The 10,312-nt window shown below is 41.4% G+C and overlaps 1 protein-coding gene across 2 annotated transcripts in view; it reads left to right on the top strand.

Annotated features, from left to right (window-relative positions):
* Positions 1-201: 201 nt before the first annotated feature.
* The window catches only part of UGDH (UDP-glucose 6-dehydrogenase), a 13,099-nt gene continuing 2,988 nt past the window's right edge, over positions 202-10,312 (top strand). Inside the window, exons 1-7 of one of the 2 annotated variants that reach the window (XM_008946540.1) lie at positions 202-365; positions 3,309-3,410; positions 4,730-4,930; positions 5,010-5,207; positions 5,680-5,827; positions 6,994-7,088; positions 10,159-10,289. In XM_008946540.1, coding sequence (XP_008944788.1) covers positions 204-365; positions 3,309-3,410; positions 4,730-4,930; positions 5,010-5,207; positions 5,680-5,827; positions 6,994-7,088; positions 10,159-10,289 — 1,037 coding nt within the window. In that variant the 5' untranslated portion in view covers positions 202-203. The remainder of the gene's footprint in view (positions 366-3,308; positions 3,411-4,729; positions 4,931-5,009; positions 5,208-5,679; positions 5,828-6,993; positions 7,089-10,158; positions 10,290-10,312) is intronic. The other variant, XM_008946541.1, reaches the window with a different exon arrangement.

Below are 10,312 nucleotides of genomic sequence, written 5' to 3'. Positions count from 1 at the left end.
CCCCGCAGCCGGGTCCGCAGCCTGTCCTGCCGGGCCGGCCTCACTGCCGCCCCTTTCGAGACATCAGCGGTAAGAAATCGTGTGGCCTCACGATGAAATCTCAAATCGTTAATTCTCCTTTATGTCCTTGAATTGTTGACTGGTATTTTCACGGACGACTCCTGGTTCTACTCTTCTCCCTCTCTCCTCTTACTAGAGCGATCATGTTTGAAATTAAGAAGATTTGCTGCATTGGTGCTGGTTATGTCGGTGGGCCAACATGTAGTGTTATTGCACAGATGTGTCCCAGTATCAAAGTTACCGTTGTGGATGTCAATGAGGCCAGAATCAATGCCTGGAATTCAGATACTCTCCCAATCTACGAGGTAAACTTGTCTCACTGTTGTCTCTTCTTCCAGCCAGCGCTGCATTTCTTTCACCACCACCACATGGCACTTTCCTGTGGCCCACTTCTGGAGCATGATAAGTATAGCAGAGTGATGTCCTTTGCAGAGACTGTTCTGGAGCAGCTACCTGTCACTACTGGTCATTAAATCATATTTTTGGAATAACTTAATATATTTGGTGCGGGCAGGTATTCCAGGACTACATATGAAGGGCATAGGAAGGAAAAAAGTAATGGTGTGTGTATATAGTGAATCGTGTTAAAAATGGGGACCAAATTTAATTGTAATCGTACTCTTACTCAGTTGTAGTTAGTGTCTGCTGTGTTAGAGCACAACATGAATGTGTCATACTGAGTGGTAAGCTTTACTGCTTGTACTGAATACTGCCAAAATCCAGTCTGTGCTGCTCATCTTAACCATGTGGTGGGATGGGGACAGTCATATTCCCGATTCACTTGTACCGCAAACCTCCAGTCTGGCCTGGGAAGGTTAGGCCAGATAAAATTTTTTTTTTTTAAAAATGTGTCATGCTTTCACCCCTTCACTACAGAATTGCTTTAACTTAAAGATATAGAAAGCGTTTTTCTATTTTGCTTCTCCTAGCACTTGTTATTTTTCATTCTTTTTCACCCTTGAAGAATAGATCTTTTCTTTCCTTCACTCTTTCATGAGACAGTTTTTACAGGTTTGAGTTCTTAGTGGGAGTGAAAACTTATCTTCACTTGACTTGCAAAGACAAGGCATGTTGCCTGGTACTAATAGTTATTCTTTTGGTGTAAGAAGCCTCTTGAATCTGTGCTGTAACACTAATGCAGTTTTTTTTATCTTAAAACCAAACCTGTATGTGGTGACTCTTTAAGTGAATATAAATAGACCTCCATTGTCATAAGTTTTCAAAGGAAAATGTGTACAATGAGTGCTCAGATTAGCAAGTGAGACATAAAGATCATGAAAGCAAGTACCTTGTTTTCTATGAACACTTAGACTGAATGAGTTAGTGTGCTGGTTTGGGCTGGGGTGGAGTTAGTTTTCTTCACAGTAGGTAGTATAGGGGTATGTTTTGGATTTGTGCTGGAAATAATGTTGGCAACACAGATGTTTTAGCTGTTGCTGAGCAGTGCTTACACAGAGTCAAGGCCTTTTCTGCTCCTCACCTCACCCTGCCAGCGAGCAGGCTAGGGGTGCACAAGAAGCTGGGAGGGGACAGAGCTGGGACAGCTGACCCCAGCTGACCGAAGGGGTGTCCCATACTGTGTGACTTCATGGCCAGCATACAAAGCTGTAGGAAGAAGGAAGTGGGGGCGTTCAGGGGGGTGGTGTTGGCATTCCCCAGCAATGGTTTCGTGTGATGGAGCCTAGCTTTCCTGGAGGTGGCTGAACACCTGCCTGCCAGCAGTGAGTGTCTTGTCTTGCTTTGCCTGTGTGCGTGGCTTTTACTTTACCTATTGAACTGTCTTTATCTCAACCCAGGAGTTTTCTCACTTGTACCCCTTCTGATTCTCTCCCTCATGGAATGAGGCACCAGTGAGAGAGTGGCTGCAAGGTGCTTATTTGCCAGCTGGGGTTAAACTACAACATAGAGCTAGTCTTGGCATGTTCTTTTTTTTTTTTTTTTAAAACCAAACAAAAGCCAACAAAAAAACCTCACATCTGTTTCCTGGAATGGTGTCCTTTGCTTACAAAGAATGTATGAAAACTGCCAAGAATTAGTTCAGACAGTTGTGAAATCGAGTCATTGCACAGTGAGGCTTTTTGTATTTTTTTTCAACTTTTTTTTTCTTTTTCATGTCAAAAACTGTCTAGTGGGCTGTCTTTCTGTTTACATCCCAATAGGATGATGGTTGGAACACTTGATGTGTTGTTACACATTATTCTGTCTGTGCTAACCTTTGTTTTACTTGTAAGTAGGCATTTTGTATAAAGTAAGACAAAAAAATGCGTAAGTAATGTCTTGCATAAGAAAGCTTCTGCTTTACTTTCCTCTTCCTCCCTTCAGTAAACCTTTGCCTTTCGTGGCACTTAAATATCTCATGTCATGATAGGCGTGTCTTCAGTTAGGAATTTGTTTGCCAGGTTATAGTGTATAGATTTATTTTTCAAACAAAAAGTAAAGACTTCTTTTACATATGACAGCTCTGTTGTGGCTAAATAATTTTGTAGACCATCCTAATACAGAGGATTGTTCATGCACACATTGTCTACTGCTCCTCTTGTTTGAGTGGAGGTGTTAAGGGAAGGGGAAGTGTTACAGCACAGTGTGTCTCTGGAAAGAATCTCATCAGACTGTGTCTGGGATTCTTCCATGCAGTAGGTGTGGTGCTGTAAGTGGTCCAAAGATGGATGGTTGTCAAAAGGAGTGGTCTTTATCTGCTGTTTGACTCTGCCTTTCTTTCAGTGCATCTGGGCTTCCTGATTTGGTGGAAGACTTATTTGTGGTTTGTTTTTTTTTTTTTTCTTCCTCTTGTGCTGAACCTGTTTCTGATCTGATGTTGGGGAGATCATGGAACGTGTAGCTGGGGGAAAAGGAGAGTTGTGACTGTTTTGTCTGCAGCTTAGGGAGTATTGTAAGACTACTTATATCTACTTAACATCACTATACAGGTATTTCTTTACTTGTTGCTCATGGAAATAGAATAGAGCATGGGAATAACTGGAGCCTAACATCTGGTTCTGCAAATAACAGTTCAGTGTGGCTGAAAGTTCCAAGACAATATTTTGGGTGTTTTGAATAAGAAAATGCTTTAATTTTTTTTCATTGTGTAAATCTACAGAAGCTTTACTTAAATTACATCTGTCAGACAGAAAGTGTGCCACACTGACAGGGGAAAAAATTCTTTATGTATCTGAAATATGCTGTTTGTTTGGGTATACAGTTTACAGTTGTTCTATCTGCATTAATCTTAACTACTATTTTTTTTTCAGCCAGGGTTAAAAGAAGTAGTAGAATCCTGTCGAGGAAGAAACCTCTTCTTTTCCACCAGTATTGATGATGCCATTAGAGAAGCTGATCTTGTATTTATTTCTGTAAGTGTAGGGGGAGAAGGTGGTTGTGTGTGTTTGTCTTCTCTTGTTTTTTATCAAATCATGATGTTGTTCTTATGTTAGGAAGAGGCCTTTGTTCTTTTGTTTAGGCTCAGTTAACAATGTCATGTCACTGTGTCACAGTTTTTTCCATGTCTTTCTATGTACTGTGGGAACAGTATTTAATTATTTCTTATAGCTCATAGAACATCTGACGAATGAACAGGCTGTAAATCAAAATGGTGATCTTGATGTTTAGCTTGGTTAGATGTATGGGGTCTTGGAGCAGCATATAGTGCAGATCTGTCGTTGGGGTGTACTATAGAAATCTGTGGGACTTCAACAATACTGATACAGTTCCTAGGTAGGGATGTGAAGTCATATACTGATTGAGTTACAAAGATTACTTATTTCTAGAAGCTTTTAAAAAATGTGTTAATGGAAGAGGGGCTGGCTTTAATATTTCTAAGCTGTTGACACCACTAGGAAGAGGATCCCATCAAACAGTGTGACCTTTTGTAATTTAGAAGGCTGTTCTTAATCCAGAATCTGAAATAACTGTTTGTTATTCATCTTGGTAGGCCCCTGTTGAGGTTTTTTGTTACTTAAGTCCTCTTTTCTTGAGAGCTCCTCTTTGTTAGGGCACCACGGTACAGAGCTTGCTTTCTGACAGTATTTTCCTCTGTTCATTAAATCCAAAACGAATGCTATTTTAGCTGGATGACTGCCACTAATATAGTCCATACATTGCCACCTGTCCTTGGCTGTGGTGTTTTACATGTTGCCATCTCTTCTTTCAGCTTGTAATGAAAAGGACCCTCTGTCTTAGTTTAAATGCCATGTTTTCCCTTGCGTTGCCTTTTCTGTGCACTTCAGCATAGCAATTTCCAGCAGCTCCACTCTTCAGTTTCACTGCAAAGTGGGTTTAAACTGAAATTGCTTTGCTAGCTGCAAGATTCTTATGTGAATTTTTGCACTCCTGATGTGGGACAGGAAACAAAAGGTGGCTGGCTGTAGTCATGAAGAAATGACTGCAGCTTCCAGAGTAAGGACTAAGTTTCACCAAAGCCTGCAGAGTTGCTGTGAATTGCTGTTGTTTAAATTCTATTTGAATAGAGGCCAGTGAGCTGTCTTTAGAAGACAAAATGGGTAACTGAGAAAGCTAATAGCTGTTCATTTGATATGGGAGATAGAATAATTCCAGGGTAGAAGCAAGCTGAACTCTGGGAGGGAAAAAGTCTGCCATTTTTAACAATTTCACCATGTCAGTACCTCTTAAGAGACTTGTAACATTTCTTCCCCCTCTGCATCTTTGTAATTAGGTTAACACTCCAACAAAGACCTATGGGATGGGGAAAGGCCGAGCGGCTGATCTGAAGTACATCGAGGCTTGCGCCAGGCGGATTGTACAAAATTCCAATGGCTATAAAATTGTCACTGAGAAGAGCACAGTTCCGGTTCGTGCTGCAGAGAGCATTCGTCGGATATTTGATGCCAATACTAAGCCTAACTTGGATTTGCAGGTAAGCGCAATCTGAGTGGGGTATTTAAAGGCTGGTTGTTGCTTTTGTCTTTTATCTGTTGTTTATTTCTGCCCTGTAGGTGCTATCTAACCCAGAGTTCCTTGCAGAGGGAACAGCCATCAAGGACCTGAAGAACCCAGACAGAGTCCTTATTGGTGGAGATGATTCTCCCGAGGGACAGAAAGCCGTCCGTGCTCTCTGTGCTGTTTATGAGCACTGGGTGCCCAAAGAAAAAATCCTCACAACCAATACCTGGTCATCAGAACTTTCTAAACTGGTTAGTGTTACTTGCTGCTGTTTTCTGCAAAGAGCAAAGGGTATAAGCGGGATGAAGCTCAGAAGCAGTTCACTGACAGCAAGTGATGCAGTTGGGAGTTACAGATGAGGTTGGGAGGACCCCATATGTATGGCCAGGGATATTAATCTTTCCCAGTTACCTCAGCTGAGCATTATAATAGATGATATCACTTTCCAAGAAATCTTTTCTTTTATTGCTGTGCTATTTATTACTAAATCTTCGGTGCTGCCAAAATGGATTACCATCATAAAACAGCCCAAAGGCTGCAAGTTAAGCTTCACATTCTTTTGCTTAGGTTCTATTGACTGGCACTTACGTATTAACTAGTTTGTTACCATTTTGTATCTCAACAGAGCGACATAGATACTAAAGTAATCCTTCCAGTTCCTGTTCTCTGTGGGCATCTTGGTTTCTGGCAAAATCAAGCTCTTTACTCTGTTTCTATTTACAGGCAGCTAATGCTTTCCTTGCCCAAAGAATCAGCAGCATTAACTCAATCAGTGCTCTGTGTGAAGCTACAGGAGCAGATGTTGAAGAAGTAGCAAGAGCCATTGGAACAGACCAAAGAATTGGAAATAAGTTCCTCAAAGCTAGTGTTGGTCAGTGAAAAATCCTTTTTTTTTTTTTCCTCTTTTGGGCTTTAGTAGTGCAATAGGCCTACCAGTAGTGTTTTGAAGTGATCTGATGCTCTAAGATCTACAGCATGTGTGAAAACATTGCTGTAGAGTACTAGCATGAATCAATTTTTTTTCTGGTCAAATGTCTAGGACTGAGGTTGTTCTAGACCCTGGCAATCTGAAACCTAAGAGTTCAGAGTACATGGTTTGTCCTGCATGGGACACTGGGAAGAAAAGCTGCAGTGTTGCTTTCCTGAAGCATCACTGGTGATAGTGTTCTGCAAGATGTCTTAGCAACTAACTGCTGCAGTTTTGGGAGTTGTTACCAGTCACCTGAGGAGAGGGATGCCTCTAGGTCAGAATGTGATGGCAACATCTAATCTGTAGGATGAGTTCAGTCGTTTAGATTTACAAGGGAGTAAGATGTAGTAAAGTGGTGATGAGTACACTAAGCTTTCAAACTGATGGAACAAGACTGAAGCTTCTGTGTGGCTGCAGTCTTCATTGTAGAAAGAGGAGGAGTGGCTTTAAAATGGCTTTATTAAATACAACCTCTCCTAGAGTTGATTCACAAGAGTGAAAAGGACATAGTAAATATATTACCAAATTCCTATTAGATTATTATCATTCCTTCTCCCATGTGTTGTTTCTGAGACTGAGCAAAGTTCTGGGGGTCAAGGATCCCTCTATTAATTGTCTCAGTTCTCCCTTAGTCAGCTGTGGTGATCTTTGGTTCTTGGCAGTGATTAGATAGCCATTTGGAGATGTGGGAGGAAAGAATCTAATCTTGAAAAGAGCACATAAGTGTTCTGAGAAATATTAATCTGAATCTCTAGGAGAGGGAGAGGAAACCCAGGAGCTTGTCCCCCTGACTGTAATAATAAAAAAAACCTGGGGGCTATCATAACATGTTTCCCTGAGACTGGGTTAAAACTTCCATTGACTTCAATGAGACCTGAAGCAGATTTTAAGGCACCAGTGTAGAAGCTGAATTTTGAGAGATTCTTAAGGTTTTCATTTGCTAGCAGTGTAATGCTGGGGAAAATTATGATGTTGATTATGTCAGTGATTGCTCAACCTACTTGATTTGAAAGATTGGGTTAGAATAGTACCTTAATCACCAGTAAAATAACAATTTTCTCTTTCAGGGTTTGGTGGTAGCTGTTTTCAGAAGGATGTCTTGAATTTAGTGTACCTCTGTGAGGCACTGAACTTACCTGAAGTAGCCCGCTACTGGCAACAGGTACAAGTTCTTCACCAATGTTTTTTTGAGGGGGTGTGTTTCTTTAGGATTCAGTTTTCAGGCACTGAACTCTTAAGCATTGTCCACATAATCTGTTTCAGCTTTAAGAAGCAGATACCTTAATGTTGATCATCTTTACATGTTAAGGCCCTCAGCCTAACGCTGGCATTTGATACTCGTGGGTGCTTAGGCTTTTTTTGGGTGAATTAAGTTGTCTGGATCAAATGGATTGGCAAGTTGTCTAGAAATAGCAGTAAATATGTGAAGTACAAGCATGTCTAGACTCTGGTCTCCCTCTTCCACTTGGTTATCTCTGTCCACTTTGAATTCAGAGCTTATGATCTTTTCCTCAGGGCTTACTTTTACAGTTCCTTTTCTGAACGAACTCAGCAGAACTTGTTCTTTTAGATAAACATGTTTGCTGCTGTCCCCTGATTAATCTTAGGAGAGGCTGGAGAGATGTGGGTGCTCTCAGACCTAGCACCAGTGCAGCAGTATCAGGATGCTCAGTCTGTACCAGCAAGTATTTCTCTATTAACCATGGAAAATACCTGGCCCCTCTTCCCAGTCCTGGCTGAGGAAGCATCTTCCACATATGTGGTGTGGTCAAAAGAACAGTTTTGGTTTATTGTCCTGAATTAGGCTGTGATGATCAAGTAGAAGACTGCTCAGCAGATGACCCCAGAATATGAAGCACATGATTTGACTATATTATTAACAGCTTCCCTTTCTTTAATCTTCCCTTTGTCTACCCTCTTTTCCCCTTGCATTTTTCCATCCCAGTCTGCTGCCAAATAACCTGCCCATAATTTTTTTCATCACTGGTCAGCTGAGCCACATCTATAATGAAGTCAAATATTTCTTATACCATTTCCAAGGTCATCATGGCCACGTGAGGCTGTTGATGGGGTTACTTCAAGGGTCTATTTCCCCAAAGGTCCCTAATACTTCCTTCCAGCTGTTGGGAACTTGGCTAGATCTCACGCATAATTTCCTTCCTAGCTGCCTGTAAAACTCAGCCATCTCTCACAGTACTACCTGTGACTTCAGTCAGCTTCTTATGTTATCTGTGATGTAAAGTGGCTTTCTACATCCTGTACAGATAGTTTAAACTCTGGCCAGGGGGTCATCAGTAGCCTAGTTACTTGTTTGCAGCTGTAACTTATTTATATTAATTGCTTGAGACAAGGAGGACATGAAGTTTGTCTGCCTCTGATGAGGTTCAGATTTACATCTTCCTTAAAATATACTTCATTAGGATAGTCTAATCCATGGTGGAGATGCTTGCAGTCCTATCAGTGTAGAAGACTGAGGTACTGCACAAACCTTGTGCAAGCATCTAGAAGGGGCTTGGTTCAGTACAGGACTTGGACACATTGACCAAGAAAAGGAAAGAGAAGGAGCCCTAGGTTCTGATATGTGCTTCAAGAACAACTGCTTTTGCTCTGTGTAAAATGTAAGCAGACAATCCCTGGAGCAGCAGGAACTAACCATGTTACCTCACTGACAGTCTGAATAGGGAAAAATAGTGTCTTGAAAGACAAATTGATTTGTCTCTGTCCTTTGAGATCACAAGGGTCCTTCTCAAAATGCACCCTACCTGGTATCTTGGTAACCCAAAGACACAGGAGCTCTTTACAGCTTACTCTGTGGAGGTGTTTTTTTTTCAACTTAAAAAAAGCCTAAAGGGTTGTATTGTTAATGTAAACAAATAGCTTAAAGTGCTCTTAATGCTTTTTATGCTCTTACTCTGTTTTAAGAGCAGTTCTTTGTGGTCTTTCTGTATGGCTTATTAAGCTCTGGAGAAATCACATAGTAAGAACAGCTGCTGCAGAGTTGGGATCAGGTAAGTTGCTACGCTCATGTAGGTGCAACCCCTTACCTGCAACTACTGTTTCCTCAGCACTGTCACCTTGCAGAGGTCTCTCTGCTCCGGCCCACACTGGTCAGGTCATGTGATGCACATGTGTGCCCTGTATAAGCAACTGTGTGAACCCCTTCTCTGTGGCCTGAGCACTGCACTGTCAGCAGCTCAGCCCAGTGCATGCACGTGGGAGACCTCAGACCAGTCTGAGGGCAGGGTGCAAATTCTGCAGGATATGCTGATCAGAGCAGCCCCAGAATCTTCACTTTTATTCTCTTTGGCCTTCACAGAGGACAGGGCTTTCTAATACTGAAATCTTAATTCCTTGAAAACATACTTAGAGAGAAATGTGTCCCTCTTGCCCTGTCAACTGTTACCTTTTTTTCTCCATCACCACTCTGTTGAATTGCATAAATCTCACTGCTTGCTTTTATTTTCCTGAAATCTGATTCACCAATATCCTTCTGCTGTATAGGTTGTTCCGTAGGCTGCTGCTTTTAATTCTTGATTTGGGCTGAAAGTCTCAAAACCCAGAGGGAAGTGTTTCTTTCCACTCCATGTTCAACACTGACTAGGTGGAGGAACCAACTCCTCCTGTTCTAGTAGTGATCCAGTGCCCTCTGTGTTAAGGCCTGGAGATCAAAGTATGAAGCAGGCTGGAGGAGAGTACAGGAACAATCAGTGAGAACCCACTTTCTTGTAATACCAAAAGTGAGGCACTTCAATATCTGGTTTAACCACACTAGTTTTGTGTGTTGAAAGCTGTTAGTGTGGATTAAAAAGGCTAAAAATGGTCTCACGGCTGTTGCATACAGCAGGTAAGGAAGTGTAGGTCTGGCAATGGGGTGTTCATGTGACACCAAGTTCTCCAGCACTGAAATTGCTTTCCATATTCCTGCCTAGAATACAGTCAGTTGTAGCTTTTTTAAAAAAAAAAAAAGGCAATCTGAAAAAACCCTAGCCTTTGAACTACACAGGGTATGATAATGTGTATATCTGTCTACGGCCATTGATTAAAACAGGATTTGTCTCAGAATTTGATAAATTAACTGAATTTGGATTACTTATGATGCTGAGTGACAATAGCAGCTTTCTCTTAAGCCTCTATTAGACTTGTATCTGGGTAGGCTAGCTTGAGTGTTAATAGAATCTGCTTATAATTTTAAACGGCTCCTGTCTGTACCACCCTGTTTTACATAATTTCAGGTAATAGACATGAATGATTACCAGAGAAGAAGATTTGCTTCCCGCATTATTGACAGCTTGTTCAATACTGTCACTGATAAGAAGATAGCCATTTTAGGGTTTGCATTCAAAAAGGATACTGGGGACACAAGGTAAGAAAGCTAATTCAGCTCCC

Source organism: Merops nubicus, unplaced genomic scaffold (genome assembly GCF_000691845.1).
Source record: "Merops nubicus isolate BGI_N331 unplaced genomic scaffold, ASM69184v1 scaffold21108, whole genome shotgun sequence".
Lineage (NCBI taxonomy): Eukaryota > Metazoa > Chordata > Aves > Coraciiformes > Meropidae > Merops > Merops nubicus.
This window is presented reverse-complemented; position numbering and strand designations above follow the sequence as displayed.